The 21,305-nt window shown below is 45.1% G+C and overlaps 1 protein-coding gene, 2 non-coding genes and 1 pseudogene across 4 annotated transcripts; 2 read left to right on the top strand and 2 right to left on the bottom strand.

Annotated features, from left to right (window-relative positions):
- Window positions 1-7,126: 7,126 nt before the first annotated feature.
- On the bottom strand, window positions 7,127-7,200 carry trnai-aau. The gene has a single exon. It is a non-coding gene; the product is annotated as a tRNA-Ile (tRNA).
- A 497-nt stretch (window positions 7,201-7,697) lies between these two features.
- On the top strand, window positions 7,698-7,770 carry trnak-cuu. The gene has a single exon. It is a non-coding gene; the product is annotated as a tRNA-Lys (tRNA).
- Window positions 7,771-7,871: 101 nt separating this feature from the next.
- On the top strand, window positions 7,872-16,060 carry LOC121324675 (zinc finger protein 839-like). 2 transcript variants are annotated; one of them, XM_041266785.1, is made up of 8 exons: window positions 7,872-9,167; window positions 11,089-12,015; window positions 12,290-12,511; window positions 13,068-13,160; window positions 13,332-13,484; window positions 13,826-13,960; window positions 14,450-14,594; window positions 14,780-16,060. In XM_041266785.1, the coding sequence occupies exons 1-8, from the start codon at window positions 8,232-8,234 to the stop codon at window positions 15,757-15,759; spliced, it is 3,591 nt and encodes a 1,196-aa protein (XP_041122719.1). In that variant the 5' UTR covers window positions 7,872-8,231; the 3' UTR covers window positions 15,760-16,060. The 2 variants fall into 2 exon arrangements, with proteins under 2 accessions (XP_041122719.1, XP_041122717.1); XM_041266783.1 differs by having other exon boundaries at window positions 11,086-12,015.
- Window positions 16,061-19,286: 3,226 nt separating this feature from the next.
- On the bottom strand, window positions 19,287-21,281 carry LOC121324980 (annotated as a pseudogene).
- Between the last annotated feature and the right edge of the window lie 24 nt (window positions 21,282-21,305).

The raw sequence follows: 21,305 nt of genomic DNA, 5'->3' as shown, positions 1-21,305 counted from the left end.
TTGAGCATTTATTTTAATATTGTTTCACGTTACAATCGGCTCTGTATTATATGTAAAAATATTGTAATTCAGTGATTTGATGGGGCAAACAAATGATCATTACACTAGCTGAAGTGCATCTTCATTATAAAGAAAAAATAGTGAGATTTCTAATGCAGAAGCAATTCTACATATTATTAATAATATTAAAACAATCTTGAATATGCAGGTTTTTGTTTTCTTTTCTGTTGTACAAAAAAAGAAACATTTCCGATCTCTATTTTTGAATTAGATATTTGGTGTAGGAGATCTCTGTATCGAATGCTATTATCTCCAAGTTGAAGCTAAATGTGCCCTTATTGTTCCACTATATACAGCTGTTAGGGTAGAATAATGCTCAAACTTGGCAAATATTTGAAGCTCAGGAAAGTCGATTTAGACTTAAAGATTTAATAAAAGACCGGCTTTTTCTAAATGTTGCTGTTCTGTGTAAATTGAAATAGCAGCCACTAGGGACCAATGAAGCTGGAGAATATTTCAGTGCAAGGTTGAGCAGGACTTGCAGTCTGATGCCCTCACTGTTAAAACAAAGTGTTTATGTGTCACCCTTTCTTTTCATGCCTTTCATATGTATGGGGAAACTGAAATGCCACACACTAAATCAATGATGAGCTAGTTTTATCATCATTGAATTGCATGGGTTCAGTGATGTGCTGCTCCTTCATTTACTTCCACCAGTCCACATGGTCCGCTCATGTGGTGGGTCTCAGTTTGTGTTTCAAGAGTTCAGAGAAGACGTGGGTTTAATATGCAGCGTTAAACAGACTTTCCTCAATGCATGCATATTGCAGTACTGTTCATTTATTATTGCAGGGTGAATTCGTCTTGATACTAAACATCGACTTTTCTTTTCTGCAATGACCCGAGATGTTTAAGTTGTGCTGCAGTACTGTCCTAATCCATACGATGGTGCAAACACCATTTCACATTTTCAGGGTTATTCATTGTGCACAGTTACTGAAGGGTCAGGGTTATTCATTGTGCACAAGGTCACTGAAGGGTCAGGGTTATTCATTGTGCACAAGGTCACTGAAGGGTCAGGGTTATTCATTGTGCACAAGGTCACTGAAGGGTCAGGGTTATTCATTGTGCACAGTTACTGAAGGGTCAGGGTTATTCATTGTGCACAAGGTCACTGTGCACAAGGTCACTGAAGGGTCAGGGTTATTCATTGTGCACAGTCACTGAAGGGTCAGGGTTATTCATTGTGCACAGTTACTGAAGGGTCAGGGTTATTCATTGTGCACAGTTACTGAAGGGTCAGGGTTATTCATTGTGCACAAGGTCACTGAAGGGTCAGGGTTATTCATTGTGCACAGTTACTGAAGGGTCAGGGTTATTCATTGTGCACAAGGTCACTGAAGGGTCAGGGTTATTCATTGTGCACAAGGTCACTAAAGGGTCAGGGTTATTCATTGTACACAGTTACTGAAGGGTCAGGGTTATTCATTGTGCACAAGGTCACTGAAGGGTCAGGGTTATTCATTGTGCACAGTTACTGAAGGGTCAGGGTTATTCATTGTGCACAAGGTCACTGAAGGGTCAGGGTTATTCATTGTGCACAAGGTCACTGAAGGGTCAGGGTTATTCATTGTGCACAGTTACTGAAGGGTCAGGGTTATTCATTGTGCACAAGGTCACTGAAGGGTCAGGGTTATTCATTGTGCACAGTGACTGAAGGGTCAGGGTTATTCATTGTGCACAAGGTCACTGAAGGGTCAGGGTTATTCATTGTGCACACTGTCAATGAAGGGTCAGGGTTATTCATTGTGCACAGTTACTGAAGGGTCAGGGTTATTCATTGTGCACACAGTCACTGAAGGGGCTATGCAAATGGAAAGCAGACCAGGACTCTTGTTTCAGTGTTAATTGAACATGATGTGTGAAAAATCTCTCTCAATCTGTGAAACTTCATATAAAGAGTGTATTCGGGGAACAGACAAGGCTGTCTGTGAAATGCCTGTTTAGGGAACACATTCGTTTAATGGACTGCACTGGATCATTGTTTGTTTGTTTTTTAATTGGTTTTAACAAAGTTCTGCAGCTCGGAGGGATGTATTTTTCTCGGGTTTTCTATCAGCAGAGGCATGCAACTGTTTCCGTTTCTATTAAGACTTGTATTCACTTCTATAAAGGTTTACTCATTTCATTAACCCTTTAGCACCTGATGTTCCTGAAAAGGAACGCTTGATCCAACCCCCCCCCCCCCCCCCCCCCCCAAAAAAAATGAAAGGGTTAAATATATATTTGTACTGTACCTTCAGAATTCTACTATGCGTTACTGGAGCTGTAACCTTGTATCATATTTTATATTTTGCTGTGTAAACTTTTAAATAGAGGTGGCTTAGAGTCACACAATCTGTCCAGCATCTCTCTTCTCAACCGGTTGCTGGTTGGCGTCTTGATTCCGTGTTGCATCACAGTTCTAGGAGATTATCGGAGCGTTTGACTGTACGCTGTGCACCTCCTGGTGGTAAAGCTGGGAAATGCAGTGGAAAAGCATTATTTTCTTCTATTAGGGTTTTAATAGTTTAGAGCTGTTAAACGTTTCACCGTTGTTTGAAGAAATGCATGCAAGCTGGAGGTCAGCTGTAGTGCTGTACACAGAAGGTTGTGTTCAGGACGTGTTCGTTCTTTTTCATGTACACATGTAATCTTGTATGCATTCATGTTGCGGAGCATCTGAAAGCAACAGCACTTTGATTTAGGGGTTCTTGTCGTTGCTGTTTTGAGTGCTTACAGAAAGTCCTGTTATGTTCCAGTTTGAATGTATTGAAATGAAATGGAATCTAACATCCCTGTCGTCCCTGCAAGTCGCTTTCATTGAGAGCGAGGATTCGGACTTTATTCTACCTGCAGTTCCAGCCCACTATCTGTGTGTTATTGATCTTGGTGCAAAAACAGCGTAAAATATTCTAAGAAGCTTTTATTGTATTTGAAAACATGCTTATATAATGCTCAACAAATCTGATACTTACTACAATGAAAAAAAAAATGTTTCAAAAACAGTTCGAAGAAACAATAGGTACAAACCCTAAACCCTTCTTGTCTAGGTTTCTGATCTTGGTATTAGTTCTGATTTGAGGGAGGAGAGGGGGGCGGTGTTCCTATACAGATACTTGGCATAGGTAATAGATCATGTTTATTTAAGTGTCTGTTTAATGCAGCAACTCTTAATATACTAAACACTGCCTATTGTTTTCAATGCAGCTCATAACAGCAAACTCTCTGTGTGTGTGTGTGTGTGTGTGTGTGTGTGTATGTATGTGTATATATATATATATATATATATATATATACACATATACATGTGTGTGTGTGTATAATATATATATATATATATATATATATACTTTCAAGTAATGCCAAGCCTGTGCTCCTGAAAGTCATATTTAAAAATATGATTAATAACATAAACACTCATTTCATCCAAGTGTAACCCTTTGTTTGCTGGTGGCGTATTGCTTAACATCGGTGTCTGATAGTTTTTGTTTTATGCATGTTCGATATGTGACAGTTTAGTTATGACCAGAAGTGTCCTCATTAGAGAGAAAATACTAAGAATAATGTACTTCCACTTGGGTTTGTTTAATTACTGGTAAATGCTGCCATTGTAGACAGGGGATACACCCACACACACAGCATTTATCTGCTTAATAACAAATATAAACAAAGTATAAAAATAGTGATTACATATGAAACGGCTTGTGTTTGTAGCGAAGCTAGTGTGTGACTGAATGCTGGCAGTTGCTGAAGGGGTAACACTGCACACTGCCAACTTCCTTTCAGCTGTACATGCCAGTACAAGTTGGCAGTAGGGTGTGGGTGGTTGTTTTTTATAAGGTTTCTTGAGGGTAGAAGCACACAGTTCAGAACACTTGTAGAAACAGATTCTTGTACATTTGCTAATAAATTATATATATATATATATATATATATATATATATATATATATATATATATATATATATATATATATATATATATATATATATATATATATATCGAATTATAAATCTGATCTAGCTCATTGGACCCAGGGAAAAGTGGATTTAGGCTGTGAAGGAAGAATGTATAAGAGCTCACAGCACTGAGCAGGTCAGTACAATAAACAACACTATTCAATCTGTTCTCATACTTTTATGTAAGGAAAGATCACATGCAAACTCGCATCCATTGCACTGTACGCCGGAGTACTTGTGCTGTAATGCCCGTGTCCCTTGGTACCTGACGATCTCAAAGAAGACGCAGCCAGCGCTCCAGATGTCCATTTTGTAGCTGTAATGCCCGTCTGTAAGGAGGCACTCAGGAGCGCAGTACCAGTGGGTGGAAATGTACTCTGTGTATGGTGTGTAAGGCTCTAATGCTGCAGGCTCTCTCTCTTTCTCCAATCCTGTGTAAGGCTCTAATGCTGCAGGCTCTTTCTCTCATTCTCCAATCCTGTGTAAGGCTCTAATGCTGTGGGCTCTTTCTCTCATTCTCCAATGCTGTGTAAGGCTCTAATGCTGTGGGCTCTTTCTCTCATTCTCCAATCCTGTGTAAGGCTCTAATGCTGTGGGCTCTTTCTCTCATTCTCCAATGCTGTGTAAGGCTCTAATGCTGTGGGCTCTTTCTCTCATTCTCCAATCCTGTGTAAGGCTCTAATGCTGCAGGCTCTCTCTCTCATTCTCCAATCATGTGTAAGGCTCTAATGCTGCAGACTCTTTCTCCCATTCTCCAATCCTGTGTAAGGCTCTAATGCTGTGGGCTCTTTCTTTCATTCTCCAATCCTGTGTAAGGCTCTAATGCTGTGGGCTCTTTCTCTTATTCTCCAATGCTGTGTAAGGCTCTAATGCTGCAGGCTCTCTCTCTCATTCTCCAATCCTGTGTAAGGCTCTAATGCTGTGGGCTCTTTCTCTCATTCTCCAATGCTGTGTAAGGCTCTAATGCTGTGGGCTCTTTCTCTCATTCTCCAATCCTGTGTAAGGCTCTAATGCTGTGGGTTCTTTCTCTCATTCTCCAATGATGTGTAAGGCTCTAATAGTGTGGGCTCTCATTCTCCAATGCTGTGTAAGGCTTTAATGCTGTGCCCCCCCCCCCCCCCCCCAATAATTAGAATTATTAATATTAATTTTCCAAATTCTGGTTATGGCCGTCGTTCATTTCTCTTAAATTCCACGTTTTAAATGGAGTCTTAATTTCTTCAGAACACCCACAATTAAATTAACTGCGTTTTAATATTAGTTTTAAAAAAATACAGTTGAACGCGTATCCAATTCAGGCGATAGTGTGAGCTCTAACAAACTTCAGCAATGGAATTGTTTCACAGTCTTGCTGGAGTGCTTCTCAGGACACGACCACTGTAAACTCACGCCCTCGGGCACCAGACAGCCATGAAGAGCGTCACTGTTTGTATAAGGCTCGTAGTATTTTGCTCCATGCTGTCTCTCTGAACACTTTGCTGCAGGTAAGAAATACTTAAAACAACACCTCTTATAATATGCAGGTGTGCAGCAGGCACGGGGGCGCAAACCGCCCACGCTGTTCAGCGACTTTACAGTTTTGTGGAGGACTGTGGCTGGGACACGTGAGTAGTCCAGCTCCAATGAGAAGCTATCATCATCTATGACTGCTAAGGAATAAAATAAATAAATAAATACATTTAATTAAACATGTCTAGTGGACTGGCGCTTGTGGAAGCCACGTTTGCACCCCTGTTACTAATTCATTAGAAATCACAAAAATCATGATTCCTATCACACATAATAAGAATAAGAATAAGAATAATAAGAAGATTGTAAAGTAATTAATTCGGTTGTAGTGTTGTGTACTTGAACACCAACTACAAGCGGTCCTCCTCTGGCTGCAGTACTGCTGTGTGTCCACTGGAGGGAGCAGTGTGCCTCAGGGGCTGCTTGTCTGCGCTGCAGTGTCCACCAGAGGGGGTAGTGAGCCTGTGTCTCCGATATAAAAGAGTTTATATTTGATTTGTTTTGCCAGAAACGGTATTTTAAATATTTCCGTGTCAAAAGGCAAACACAGGATAAAATGCACTGACATGCTGCCGCACCGCTATTGCTTGAGTTCTTCTATGTGTGACTTCTAGAATAATGATCGGCGAACTGAAACACTCCCGTCCTGTGTACTGTATTGTTCTTGACAACATGACAAACTCAGATAACACAATGCACTGATCAAACACAGTTATGGGTAGTAGATTATTATTGGGTACAGTACTGTGCGCTCATCTCGACGATACAAACCTGCTCCCTTATGTTCTTCATTACGGCTCCACAGTTACAACCAAACTCTCCGGCTGAGACTCTGCCTGGAGCCTTATGGCGTTCTGCCACCTAGCGATCACATGACTGAACTACACTGTAGACGACAATGTTCCGTGCTGTTATGTCAGGTAATGTCCAACAGAGCAAGTAGTTAGAAATGTTGCTGAAAAAGACTGTTTCGCTGTGTCTCCCTGGCTGCACTGCAGCGTCCATTCACCGGCGCAATCCCACCTCTGAGCGGTAAGGGGGTTTCGACCTGCTCCGTGCCCGACCTGGGCGGGTTCACCCCTCTTTATGGGGCCTGGAGATCCCGGGCTCCCCCGAGAACACCCTGTCGATACCGAGCTTAGTGCGGACCCCCGATCAACACAGCCCGCTGCAGCCTAGAGCTCCGGAGCTCAAGCGACCCGCCAGCCTCAGCCTCCCGAGCAGCGAGGACGACAGGCGCTCTCCACCGCGCCCGGCGAGCAGCGAGGCTGCAAATACAAACTACAAACCTGGGCTGTACTTAGCCGCTCTGTGCCCCCTAATGACCAGCAGAGCTCACTCGCAATCACACACGGATAGGTGATATTAATGTCCGTGTTTTGACGCAAATGTTTATATTATTGGCATTACATATAATTTATGTTTCACTATAATGATGAGGACAGTATTACAGTATTATTTCTTATCATTGTTTAAAGATTATCTCCTACCTTAATGCATTACACACAATCAACAGTTAAACGCTGTTTGTTTGTAGATTTACAAATCAAAATTGTATCCGATTTCTTTACCTTTTGTAACTTTCCCTGAAAATAAGATAATTAGCAAAATAAAGCTGGCCCGTGCGGGGATCGAACCGGCGAGCTTGGCGATATTAGCACCACGCTCTAACCAACTGAGCTAACCGGCCGAGGGATGCATGCGGCCATGTACATTATATATATATATATGGACAGATGAGTCAAAGCAAAGCTACCCACAAGTGCCCTACATCTGGGAATTGCTGCAGAAGAGCTGGGAAGCATGTCGGGTGATTTCCTGCTGAAACTTGTTAACCGAATGCCTCGTGTTTGTGAGGCTGTTATTAAGGCAAAGGGTGGCTATTTTGAGGAGTCCAAGATTTAGAGACACTTCAATTTTCTTGAACATTGCTTTGATACTCCTTATGTTTTGTTTTGTATATTGTAACATGTGTGTTTTCATTTTCAAGTATTTACATTAACGTATCTTAATTATAAGATTCAGTCGTATACACAGAGACGCTGATTTTCACAAAATGCGATATCGTTGCACTTTTGCAGTTTTTAAATCCTGCTAGTACAGGTCACTAAATTATTGGTGTATTTTAATAGTAACCAACACCAGGGTGCCTGTTGAGGCGAGTCGGGGTATCCTAGAGAGTAATAAGCCCGGCTAGCTCAGTCGGTAGAGCATGAGACTCTTAATCTCAGGGTCGTGGGTTCGAGCCCCACGTTGGGCGGCTTTGTTTTTATTTAGTGTTAATATTTATAAATTAGGTAATCGCTAATTATTTTTCTTAAATCTATCTATATAACACCAGACACATTTAAACAAGACAATGCCGCTGTTTATTAATGTAACTCAGAAATACAATGTCTAGCATATCCGAAGACCCAGGGTGCATCACACCAAGAGAAAAAAACCGCGAACGTATTTTCAAGTTTGGAAACTGACCCGAGTGGGATCCCGTCCCAGAGGCTTCTTCTTGGACTCCTGTGACGTTTATAAAAGGCCGCCGTGTTTTCTGGTAGTAAGTAAAAAAAAAAATCCAAAACATTTTCAATTAAAAATTACACGTCTTGCGTTGCTTTTCACAGCTCTCGTTGACTCGGGAACTCTGGTTCGAAAAAAATCTGTCCGAGAATTTTTGTTTTGCAGTCAACTCTTCCTGTCTGAAAAAAAAAAATCGCTCAAACCAAAATGGCGGAGCAGGAGGAGGAAAGCAACCTGACAAGACGAGCAGCGGAGAGAGACAGCGAGGCGCGGCAGCAAGGCATCAAGCAGATCCACAGCATCGAGCAGATCCACAGCATCGGAGACCATGTCACAGACAGCAGCGCCAGCTGCCTGGAGTTCATTGCCAAACACTTCCCCGCTAAAGAGCTCCCCGGTACCGCCGCTGGCATCCCGGAGTACTTGCAAGTAGCGGCTGTAGCCGGAGTCGAGGGGACTGCGGACGGGAACTGTCATGTAGTGAATACCTATGCGGCGGGGGATGGACTGCTGACACAAGGGTGCATTAATATCGCCTCTTTCGTGGAAACGCCGGGCGTGGAGGTGATGACCAGCGTGGACTCTTCTGATTTCACCTCCATGACGGAGGAACTGGTGGACGGCAGTGGTCACGGCTCTACCAGCACCATTATTTACGTGCAGCCCGATGGTACTTTTGTGGAAGGGACGGGTCTGACGGTGGAAGAGCAGCAGCAGCTAGTCGAGCAGCTGGCAAACCAGCAGCTGGTCGAAGTGACGGAGAACGAGGCTGCCCATATATTCGAGACGCGCCAGCACCAGCCTCACTTCATACAGCACAGCGGCACCTTGGCGCCTGAGGAGCTGCAACAAGTGATCGAGCAAGTTGCGAAATCTAGTGCGCAGCAGCAGCACAGCATCCTGTCTCTGCTTCCCCAGGACGACCAGCCTGTGTCTCAGGGGAGCATCATGGTGTCTGAGGCTTCTTGCATTTCTATTGAGCCGAGCTCCATATTCACGTCGGCTGGTCAGCTGGAGGTGGCGACCCCGCAGCCGCTGAGCAGCATCATGCACAACGCGTCCCAGCAACTGCAGAACGCAGCCAAGCAGGTCGCCCTTCAGCAGAGCCAGGCCAACAACGCCACTCGCATTATACAGAAAAAGGTACAGTGTGGATACTAGGAGTGATTGAGGTACAGTGTGGGTGTAGGATTGATTGAGGTAAAGTGTGGATACAGGAGTGATTGCGGTACAGTGTGGATACAGGAGTGATTGAGGTACAGTGTGGGTACAGGATTGATTGACTGAGGTACAGTGTGGATACAGGAGTGATTGAGGTACAGTGTGGGTACAGGATTGATTGACTGATGTACAGTGTAGGTATGGGATTGATTGATTGAGGTACAGTGTGGATACAGGAGTGACTGAGGTACAGTGTGGATACAGGAGTGATTGAGGTACAGTGTGGGTACAGGAGTGATTGAGGTACAGTGTGGATACAGGAGTGATTGAGGTACAGTGTGGGTACAGGATTGATTGAGGTAAAGTGTGGATACAGGAGTGATTGCGGTACAGTGTGGATACAGGAGTGATTGAGGTACAGTGTGGGTACAGGATTGATTGACTGAGGTACAGTGTGGATACAGGAGTGATTGAGGTACAGTGTGGGTACAGGATTGATTGACTGAGGTACAGTGTAGGTACGGGATTGATTGATTGAGGTACAGTGTGGATACAGGAGTGACTGAGGTACAGTGTGGATACAGGAGTGATTGAGGTACAGTGTGGGTACAGGAGTGATTGAGGTACAGTGTGGATATAGGAGTGATTGAGGTACAGTGTGGGTACAGGATTGATTGACTGATGTACAGTGTGGGTACAGGATTGATTGATTGAGGTACAGTGTGGGTACAGGATTGATTGATGTACAGTGTAGGTATAGGATTGATGTACAGTGTGGATACAGGAGTGATTGCGGTACAGTGTGGGTACAGGAGTGATTGACTGAGGTACAGTGTGGGTACAGGAGTGATTGACTGAGGTACAGTGTGGGTACAGGATTGATTGAGGTACAGTGTGGATACTAGGAGTGATTGAGGTACAGTGTGGGTACAGGATTGATTGAGGTAAAGTGTGGATACAGGAGTGATTGAGGTACAGTGTGGATACAGGAGTGATTGATTGAGGTACAGTGTGGGTACAGGATTGATTGAGGTACAGTGTGGATGCAGGAGTGATTGGGGTACAGTGTGGGTACAGGAGTGATTGATTGAGGTACAATGTGGGTACAGGATTGATTGAATGAGGTACAGTGTGGGTACAGGATTGATTGAGGTACAGTGTAGATACAGGAGTGATTGAGGTACAGTGTGGGTACAGGAGTGATTGATTGAGGTACAGTGTGGGCACAGGATTGATTTATTTTGCACATGCTTGCTTGTCAGTGGCAGTAGACGGGGCTTGGTCATTGGCATGTGTTTATTTTGTGCAGTTGCGTTTGTAATATTTTATATTACCTGGCTGAAGCAAGGATTTCATCCCTCTATATTAACAGTTTCAGCACTTTGCAGGCACAAACAAGCAGCCTGGCTTTCCCAAAGCAAAAGGAGTTTTTTTTTTTTTTTTTTTTTTTTTTAAAAAGAGCACTGCTTGCTAGCTGTGCAGTGTAGTACTGTTGACAGAAGATCACATGGCAAGCACAGAGCCAGGCTGCCACGTTAGTCTTCCATTCTAGGACAAGAGTGCTGTATTTCTAATATGAGGAGCAGCACAGTTCTGGGGGAGGGTTTGGATTTATAAATGTTATGTATTTGTTATTACTGGTATGCAGTTGCCTCTGTTTTTCAAAACCATTGGTTGTCCTAATAGAAGGATTCTGCTGTAGAATAATAAAGTAAGATGAATTTGGTGTAAAATCTGGTTTATTTCGGCACTTGTATTGATGATTGTTATGGAGGTAGGGGGTTTTGTATTCAGGTTCTCAATCGAGTCCCTTTCCAGTGTGAAAGGTCAAGCTGAATTTGAAGTGACAGTTGTGTAAAAGCACCACATACTGATGAGTTTCAACTGATTTTATTTTCAGCAGCTGGAAACCATCCGGATCCAGGTTCAGAACCAACAGCCGGAGCCCAAGGAGCGGCCAGCGCCCCCGCTGGCAGTGTTCCAGCCGAGCGCCAGGGTGGGAGTGCCGGCAGGGCTGAACCTCAGCAGCCCCCAGATCATCCGGATCCAGCCGGTGTTGGGGACGGGGCAGCAGCAGTTCTTACTGCACAGCTCCACTGAGCCCCCGATTCAGCTGCTGGTGCAGAGACAAACCCCTCCGCCCGGAGCTGAACCCACAGCGCGCACGCTGCCCGTCAAGAACAGCGTGAATGGGAAAGTGGCCAGGCCCAACGCGAAGGGCGCCGCGGCCCTCACCCGAACCGTGTCCGCTGGACCGGACAGGAAGGAGAGGGACAGAGAGAAGATGAAGCCCCAGAAGATTAAAACGCGGTCAGGCCGGATTTCGAGGCCTCCCAAGTACAAGGTGAAGGATTACAAGTTCATCAAGAGGCAGGACCTGGCGGACGGGCACCAGTCCGACTCGGACGACTACTCGGAGATCAGCGAGGAGGAGGAGGAGGGGGGCGAGGACGCTGGCAAGGGGGCCACGTCCATTCACTTCAACCTCAATCCCAGAGCTTTCAAATGTGAAACCTGCGAGAAGGCGTACATAGGCAGGGGGGGCTTGTCCAGACACTACAGGCTGAACCCTCCTCATGGGCAGAAGAACGCTTTCCCCCCAGAGCCAGTGGGGTCTGCAAGCCTGCCAAGCGAGGACCTGTCTGCGGGTTCTGGTGTGACGCCCACTGAAGTGCACAGCACAGTGACAGTGACCTCTGAACAAGTGACCCCTGCAGAGGTACTGGACAGCAAAGACAAGCCAACAGCACTGTCACCAGCGCCCCCTGCTGGGCCAGCAGAAGCAGCAAAGCCAGACCCGGAGGAACTGCAAGTAGTGTCAAATCCGACGGTACGAATTGAAATTAAGATCATTTTGTATCTGTTCATTGTAGCAGCACTTCTCACGCTAGTTCCTAAACTAGGACTAGGTGCAGGACAAGTACAATTCCATTCCCCCAACTGGGTTTCACAGAGAAGGTCATGTTTGCTAAACAAGCCTTCTTAAACAGTGGGGCTGTTTGCATTTTCAAAATGAACACAAATACATCTCGGTTTTAGAAAAGATTCTGGTTGTAATTGAGATTAAATAAAGGGGTCTCTAATGCTCCAGTGCTCTCTTTCAGCCTGCTGAGCCCCCCTCTGTTCAGACAGTCCTGCCCTGTCCTGAGCCGGGGAGACCACGCGGGCCGGGGAGACCCAGGGGGGCCGGGAGGCCGGGGCGCCCCAAAGTGTCAGGGAGGTCGGGACGTCCCGGGAGAAGAGCCCGACCCGGGAGGCCTCCTAAATACCTGGGCGGGGTTTCCACAGAGCAGCAGATCCAGAGAAGAAAAGCCAGATTGAAAGAGGTGTGGTGGTGATGCGTTGCATTTTACTGGAGATGCACGATGCATTCGAATGATCAGGGCATCACTGAAGTCTCTCCGTGCATTGCAGTTCGAGCCGTTCCAACTTGGAGTGTGGGTTCAATTAGACACTCCTGAGCTAGAGTAAGACACTTGCCATGTACGATAAATAATCACAAGAAAACCTGATTGGAACAAAGTCCTGCACGGGAATGGATTGAAAGAAGCACAAGTCAGCACAGCTGCAGTGTGAATGGCTTACAGCAGGCATTGGGACCCCACCCCACGCTAATGTGCTTGAAGTTTCAGGTGGGGTCCTCTTACCCGCTGCAGCGAGTGACTGTAGTGTGCTGACAGTGTCAGTGTTACCATGAAGTCCAGTTTAAAGCCTTCATTATTACCACTTCTCCCTTGGTTGCTCTGTTTGAACACCACGGCCCAATAGCACCCGCTAGTGGAAAGGAGACGCTGGTGCAGACCTGCCCTTCTGGTATACACTTTGCTTTTATTTTGAAACACACTCATGTGACTTCCTTCATGCTGTTCTTTTGTTCCACAGATAATACAGCAGTGTGATAATGAAGAGCTAATGGAACTGGCTCTACCAAGACTGGCCAGAGTCATGACTGTCTGGGAGTTCTTACTAATGAAGGTATGACCATGACCGTGATCCAATGTGCTTCAAGTAGTTTCATGTATAGTCAGTCAAGCAACAAAAAAGTACTCATTTTCTTCTTGCAAAATGAACCACTCAGTGAAAGAAGGTAGTGTGTTTAAACAGCAATTTGAAGCTTGTGCCTGAAGTAGTGGTTTGGTTTTCCAGGTTGAGAAAGGGCGTCCCTCGCGCCCGCACTTCGCTGATGTTTACAGGGAGTTTGAACAGCTGCACAGCCAGGTGAAGAACATGGCTGCTGATCACTTCAGATCCCCTCTTTCTCTGGGCTCCCAGCAGCCTCTGGAAATTCGAGACACCGGGGTATGTTCCTTTAACATTAACAAGCAGCTGCTTCCTTTAGTGAAGTGGAGTTCTTCACTGTAAAAGTGCAACGGCTTGCCATTACATAGCAGCCCTGTGATCTGTGTAACACTAACAGTGTGCATCTCTCTGTAAAGTCATTGGTGTGTCCTGCTAGGTCATGAACACGTGTCTTCCTACAATGTAATGTGCATTGGTGAAATAAAATGTTACTAAACTGAACCAAGGCAAAGTTTCTATTTTCAGTTCCCTTTACCATGCAGATAACAAGACTAAATACCCCATTACGTAATGTCCTCTGTATTGCGATGGTCTAAAGACTTGTGTTTTGTTTCCTGTAGGTGTCCAAGTCACTGGGAATCGAAGAGCTTTTGAAGATGCAGAAAAGGCAGCATCCTGGTCCTTTGTTGCAGTGTGTTGTGACAGTCTGTAAGGAAGACTCTCTCCACTCACCCAGGAACAAGCATGCAGTGGAGGTTAGGGACCTGGCGGGGTGGAAATCCACATTGCCTTCCCTTTTATTTTGTACTGAGCAGCTACAGAGACATGCTAGGGGTGTAACTACACTCTCGTCCTTTGCTTCATGGCCCCATACGTGATGGACTGCTTTGTAAGAGACAGTGATCATTCCTGAGATCCATGGGCAGTGTGCCTTCAGACGAGCTGCAAACCACATGGGGTCTTCATCCAAGAATGAATGATGAACCCGTAACCATGTAGTGCTTGTGGTCGTGCATTGCAGTGCGATATATTCTGTAAAGGAAACCTCACAATTCAGTGATACTGATTCTAATACAAGCACTGCAGTGCTGTATTATTCTGTGCAATCTCTTTCATTATATTATATTCATTCTCTGTTGCCTAGTCAGCAGTCAAGATGTTGAAAATGATGCCCAGTTAAAATCTGTGTGTGTTTCTGAAATGGATATGTTCGCTTTTGCTAACCGTTCACATTTTATATTCAGAGTGAATATGAAGGCCTAATGCCCCCAGAAAAAAGGATGAGGTTAGAAAACTGTGCAGGAGTCGTGAATGGCATCGATCTCAATCACAATGGACTAGAGGCTGCTGTGGAGGAAGTGAATTTCACAGCCAGTACTGCAGGGCAAGGTAAAAACAAAAAGAAAGCTTTGTGTAGATGAATGATACAGTTCCATTTCCAAAGGCATTCCGCGCATTCAGCAATCCAGGGGGTACTGGCATGGGAGACCTTGCATTCAGCCAGTGCTGCCAACCTGGTTTACTTACCCAGCAACATGCAAAAATAATGTGCGCTTTGAATGTTCTCATTGCAGGGCTCAGCAGGACGCCGAGTGACCCCTCCCCATTGCCTCAAGGAGGCGCTGGTGAGACGAGCAGATCCCTCAGCACTCCAGTATTCCAGAGTGTTAATGAGGAGCCCAGCAGCGCGCAGCGGCGGCACACGAACACGCTGCTTCACCAGCCGCTCAAGGTGGCGTTGCAGGACTCCCAGACCCCTCTGGTGAAAGGAGAGTCTGGAGCGAGCGCTGCTGGCGAGGAACAGTCCAGGGTGTTTTCACACTTTACTCCAGAGGAGCTGGTCCAAGAGCAACTGTCCAGCCACAGCATGAACGTTGAAACGGCCGCTGACGAGCTAACCTGCCAGGCAGAGACCGATGAAGACACGTTTTTCTCAACCGCTGCCAAGAAGAGTCCACAGGTCAGCTTTGGCACCCCAGAGTCCTCTGAGCCCCTGAACGAGCCCCTGTACGAGTCCGATCTCACGGATCAGGTGCAGCAGCTGGAACAGGCTCTGTGCAGGGATGTGGTTCCTTTGGACCATTCGTACAGGACTCAGATCAGCGAGCCAGAGCCACCACCTCCCGACCAGCAGCCTCTAACAGTGAAATCCACCAGGGTTTGTTTAGGAAACGAGATTGGTGGAGAAGCAGTGTGCAGTTTGCAGGGTGCAGGCCTGAGCGCGCAGGACAAGGAGAGCAGGGACGAGAACGGCAGCGTGGAGCACACCGTTACTATTGGTGGAACCGTCGAATTTCAGCTCAGCGATGAAAACCAGGAGCTGCTGACTCAGGGACATGATCAGATCTTCATCCAGACTTCAGAGGGCCTCATCCTGCACCACGCTGGGGGTGCCCTGCCGTCGGAGGGGATTGTGATGGTGACGGACGCCGACGGCACCACCATGCACATCCGCACCCCCGAGGGAGTGTCCTTCGAGACCGTCCAGGCTCTGCTTGCCATGGAGGCAGAGGGGCACAGTGAAGGCATCTTGCTTTCGGAAACGCAACTCTGAAGACTTTCCAAATCTAAAGTATATTTTTGTAATCTGATATTCAGGCTGAAGAAAATACTTTTTAAATTATTTGTGCATAAATATGCAAGTTGAGGACTAGTTTTTATTTATATATGTATAAAACCATTGACAGTTTGTGACTACATTTTCAGCATTACATGAATAGTCTCATATCTTTTCTATTGAAGGTATCCATTTGGCTAAAAAAATAAAATATCTGTCTATCTCTGTGTAAAAATGCACACTGTAACAAAGTGTAAGAGATGTTTTGAGGTAAAAACAAAGTTCCTTTCATGCTCTATTTTTCTTGTTAGTTTTTTTTTTTCTTTTTTAACAAATGTTTGGCCAAACAAGTATTGTTTTTCACTTACTGGTATGGAAAAAGTTTAACGTGCAGATTGTCATATATTGGAAAGCTCAGACCTAAATAGAAGGGACAATCTGTTACAATAAACAGAACAGTATGGTTTTATTTGGTTGTTCAATCATATTCAAGGTATGAGCTGTATGAACACACGAACGTGGTTTAGAGGGGTTTTGCCTCACTTTCTTTATCCCTGTGATTTTTAACACAAAATTCTTTTGGAATCTACAACAGTATCAAAAGAAAGAATGTTTAGTTTGGGGTGAGACTGGACTGCTGGCATTTCAACAGCACTAGTGCCAAAGAGAAGCAGGAGAGACACTGCAGCACGAGGTTGTGTTTGTACAATAGAGAGAAGAGAAGCAGGAGAGACACCGCAGCACAGGTTTGTGTTTGTACAATACAGAGAAGCAGGAGAGACACTGCAGCACGGGTTTGTGTTTGTACAATACAGAGAAGCAGGAGAGACACTGCAGCACGGGTTTGTGTTTGTACAATACAGAGAAGCAGGAGAGACACTGCAGCACGGGTTTGTGTTTGTACAATACAGAGAAGCAGGAGAGACACTGCAGCACGGGTTTGTGTTTGTACAATACAGAGAAGCAGGAGAGACACTGCAGCACGGGTTTGTGTTTGTACAATACAGAGAAGCAGGAGAGACACTGCAGCACGGGTTTGTGTTTGTACAATACAGAGAAGCAGGAGAGACACTGCAGCACGGGTTTGTGTTTGTACAATACAGAGAAGCAGGAGAGACACTGCAGCACGGGTTTGTGTTTGTACAATACAGAGAAGCAGGAGAGACACTGCAGCACGGGTTTGTGTTTGTACAATACAGAGAAGCAGGAGAGACACTGCAGCACGGGTTTGTGTTTGTACAATACAGAGAAGCAGGAGAGACACTGCAGCACAGGTTTGTGTTTGTACAATACAGAGAAGCAGGAGAGACACTGCAGCACGGGTTTGTGTTTGTACAATACAGAGAAGCAGGAGAGACACAGCAGCACGGGTTTGTGTTTGTACAATACAGAGAAGCAGGAGAGACACTGCAGCACGGGTTTGTGTTTGTACAATACAGAGAAGCAGGAGAGACACTGCAGCACAGGTTTGTGTTTGTACAATACAGAGAAGCAGGAGAGACACCGCAGCACGGGTTTGTGTTTGTACAATACAGAGAAGCAGGAGAGACACAGCAGCACGGGTTTGTGTTTGTACAATACAGAGAAGCAGGAGAGACACTGCAGCACGGGTTTGTGTTTGTACAATACAGAGAAGCAGGAGAGACACTGCAGCACGGGTTTGTGTTTGTACAATACAGAGAAGCAGGAGAGACACTGCAGCACGGGTTTGTGTTTGTACAATACAGAGAAGCAGGAGAGACACTGCAGCACGGGTTCGTGTTTGTACAATACAGAGAAGCAGGAGAGACACTGCAGCACGGGTTTGTGTTTGTACAATACAGAGAAGAGAAGCAGGAGCAACACTCCAGCACAGGTTTGTGTTTGTACAATACAGAGAAGCAGGAGAGACACTGCAGCACGGGTTTGTGTTTGTACAATACAGAGAAGCAGGAGAGACACTGCAGCACGGGTTTGTGTTTGTACAATACAGAGAAGCAGGAGAGACACTGCAGCACGGGTTTGTGTTTGTACAATACAGAGAAGCAGGAGAGACACAGCAGCACGGGTTTGTGTTTGTACAATACAGAGAAGCAGGAGAGACACTGCAGCACGGGTTTGTGTTTGTACAATACAGAGAAGCAGGAGAGACACTGCAGCACGGGTTTGTGTTTGTACAATACAGAGAAGCAGGAGAGACACTGCAGCACGGGTTTGTGTTTGTACAATACAGAGAAGCAGGAGAGACACTGCAGCACGGGTTTGTGTTTGTACAATACAGAGAAGCAGGAGAGACACAGCAGCACGGGTTTGTGTTTGTACAATACAGAGAAGCAGGAGAGACACAGCAGCACGGGTTTGTGTTTGTACAATACAGAGAAGCAGGAGGTGATTAGGTTGGTGTTTTTTATGTTCTCTTCGCGCCTCATCTTGTGATGCGTGTCTGCCACAAACACACACATGGTAATGTCTCTTCGTCCCTCCAGCACGGGTTTGTGTTTGTACAATACAGAGAAGCAGGAGAGACACTGCAGCACGGGTTTGTGTTTGTACAATACAGAGAAGCAGGAGAGACACTGCAGCACGGGTTTGTGTTTGTACAATACAGAGAAGCAGGAGAGACACTGCAGCACGGGTTTGTGTTTGTACAATACAGAGAAGCAGGAGAGACACAGCAGCACGGGTTTGTGTTTGTACAATACAGAGAAGCAGGAGAGACACAGCAGCACGGGTTTGTGTTTGTACAATACAGAGAAGCAGGAGAGACACTGCAGCACGGGTTTGTGTTTGTACAATACAGAGAAGCAGGAGAGACACTGCAGCACGGGTTTGTGTTTGTACAATACAGAGAAGCAGGAGAGACACTGCAGCACGGGTTTGTGTTTGTACAATACAGAGAAGCAGGAGAGACACTGCAGCACGGGTTTGTGTTTGTACAATACAGAGAAGCAGGAGAGACACTGCAGCACGGGTTTGTGTTTGTACAATACAGAGAAGCAGGAGAGACACAGCAGCACGGGTTTGTGTTTGTACAATACAGAGAAGCAGGAGAGACACTGCAGCACGGGTTTGTGTTTGTACAATACAGAGAAGCAGGAGAGACACTGCAGCACGGGTTTGTGTTTGTACAATACAGAGAAGCAGGAGAGACACTGCAGCACGGGTTTGTGTTTGTACAATACAGAGAAGCAGGAGAGACACTGCAGCACGGGTTTGTGTTTGTACAATACAGAGAAGCAGGAGAGACACTGCAGCACGGGTTTGTGTTTGTACAATACAGAGAAGCAGGAGAGACACTGCAGCACTGGTTTGTGTTTGTACAATACAGAGAAGCAGGAGAGACACTGCAACACGGGTTTGTGTTTGTACAATACAGAGAAGCAGGAGGACAGATTTCTCAAATAGTCTTATTTTTAAGTCAGTTAAATAAAAAAGAAAAAGTTTACTTTGCTTCTATATCTATCCATCTAGTTGTGAAACTGATGCCATGATAACAAGTGCTGTTAATAATGTAAAGGTAATGAACATGACACTGCACCATTGCATTTGAAATCAAGGGGGGATTCAGTCCAGTGTTTTAATGCTTGTAAATGCAGGCATTTAAAACAACAACACGGTTTACAAAAAATAAAAACAAAACAAAATGCAACAAATGTACTGTTCCATAATGAAGCCTGTACTGCATACATTAAGAGAGCTACTCCTTGCTGTTTCTGCATCTGCTAGTGAACCTTTCCCTTTTAAAAGAGGGCTTGTTTTCTGTCCTGAATCTCACATGAACCCACTGGGGCTGCTACAGTGGTCTGTGTCCAGTCTCCAGCACCATGCTCTCTAGCAGTGCCCTGCTGCTGTCCTCCATGTAGGGCTGATAGATAGACCATGGCGAAGTCCTGCTCCGAGCTGTGAGCTACTTCCTGCATGATCGCTTGCTTCAGGCGCAGCTCCTGCTGGTAGACCTCGGCCAGCTTTGAGGAAACTTCATCTGGAAAAGAAAATACCAGAAATAAACCTTCAGCAACACTTTCTGTCTGTGGGTTTAGGTTAGAAAAAAAAAAAAAAAAAAAAAAAAAACCTTGATCCAGTCGCTCATCACAGACATTACATTATGTGAATGTGACTTCAAAAGGGTCTCCTTGCTTTTGCTACACATTGTATTGCACACCATGGAATGGCCCGTCTCATACTGATGCAGCCAATTTCAAGGGGTGCATTCCTATACAATCTCTTGTAAAAGCAGCACAATGCATTTACACACAAAAACACACACTGCAATACAAGGCTGTTGTGCAATGGGTTGTGTCATGAAGACTCACCAAACTGCTTTGTGGGCTACGTATGGAAGAGGGGCCGGTCCCTGCCTGCCTCTCTGTGCTGGAAGGACTCAAGCACGCATATTCCTTTGACAGTGGAAGAAAGCTTCGCCATTTCTGAAACCAGGCGAGTCTGACAAAACAAAAGCATCCATCAAATCTTCACATTTTTAATTCAGCTTTTTTTTTCTATTCTGGGTCTATAGGAAGGGTTTTTTTTCTCCTGAAAGTTAACAAATGTGTTTTTTTTTTTTTTTTAAATATAATGACCATCTTGTCCAAAATGTCAAGCAGCTCAGTGCAACATTCCTCCAGCTGTTTGTGTGGTTCAGACACAGTGACAGGGTTCTGGGTTACTGACAAACCGTCACAATCCACTTGAAAGTTGGCATAGTTTTCTGTCCTGAATTACTGGATATTAATAAGAATTTCAGTGCTCTGTTTAACAAAAGACTGTCTTCAATGAATTGAGTTGAGTAAATGCAAAATCTATAACACAAAATCACAAAACACACACTAGCAGAGCAACAATCTAAAACACACTATAGCAAAGCTACAATCTAAAACACACTAGCAGAACTGCACTGTAAAACAACTCCTTAGTGCATCTGATTTAGTAAAACACACTTTAAATCTCTGATTAAAAACACGTTTCCTAACTACCATAAAATACCTTTTGATCAAACTGGCATAACATCAATATGTGTTCTCTAGAAGTGTATTTCATTTACACAATATATAAATAAATAAACACAGCACACTTACTCTTTGCTGATCTTAATGTTAACAATGTTGTTTGCGGTCGTGAAGCCGGCATCGTTTAACTTGTCCCATTTCAGAATGAAGTTGTGCCAGTCTGCTGCATTGTCTTTGATCTTTCTTGCACTGCTATTCAAAACAAGCTTTCTAGCAGAGCCAGCGACTCCTGGACTCTTCGCTGTGAAACAGTGAGACACAAATAAGGTTTCATCGGATATAAGCGCGTATGTTCAGCATGACTGATTGCTCTGTTGAACGCATTGGTCATTCAATAATCAATCCATTTACAATGATCGATTCCCTGTGCATGCAAATGTGTGTCGTTTTTGTTTATACGGCAGTGTTTCTACTAACAGTTCACCTACCTTCCACTTCAACCACAGCATTAAACAACACTCAACTCGAGACTACCGTGCCGCATTCACCACCACGACTCTGCACAGCAGTGCCGCACGCCGCCACCTTGGTGAAGTGCTGAGGAGGAGGAGGAGGAGG

This window comes from Polyodon spathula, chromosome 12 (genome assembly GCF_017654505.1).
Source record: "Polyodon spathula isolate WHYD16114869_AA chromosome 12, ASM1765450v1, whole genome shotgun sequence".
In the NCBI taxonomy this organism is placed as follows: domain Eukaryota; kingdom Metazoa; phylum Chordata; class Actinopteri; order Acipenseriformes; family Polyodontidae; genus Polyodon; species Polyodon spathula.
The sequence above is the reverse complement of the archived record's forward strand: the minus strand, read 5'-3'. Positions and strand labels throughout refer to the sequence as shown.

Excerpts from the sequence above, each read along its gene's own strand:
- LOC121324675 (XM_041266783.1), top strand. The coding sequence starts at position 8,232 with ATGGCGGAGCAGGAGGAGGAAAGCAACCTGACAAGACGAGCAGCGGAG. Across the intron at positions 12,016-12,289 it reads AAGTAGTGTCAAATCCGACG|CCTGCTGAGCCCCCCTCTGT; the intron begins GTACGAATTGAA and ends GCTCTCTTTCAG. Across the intron at positions 13,485-13,825 it reads TGGAAATTCGAGACACCGGG|GTGTCCAAGTCACTGGGAAT; the intron begins GTATGTTCCTTT and ends TGTTTCCTGTAG.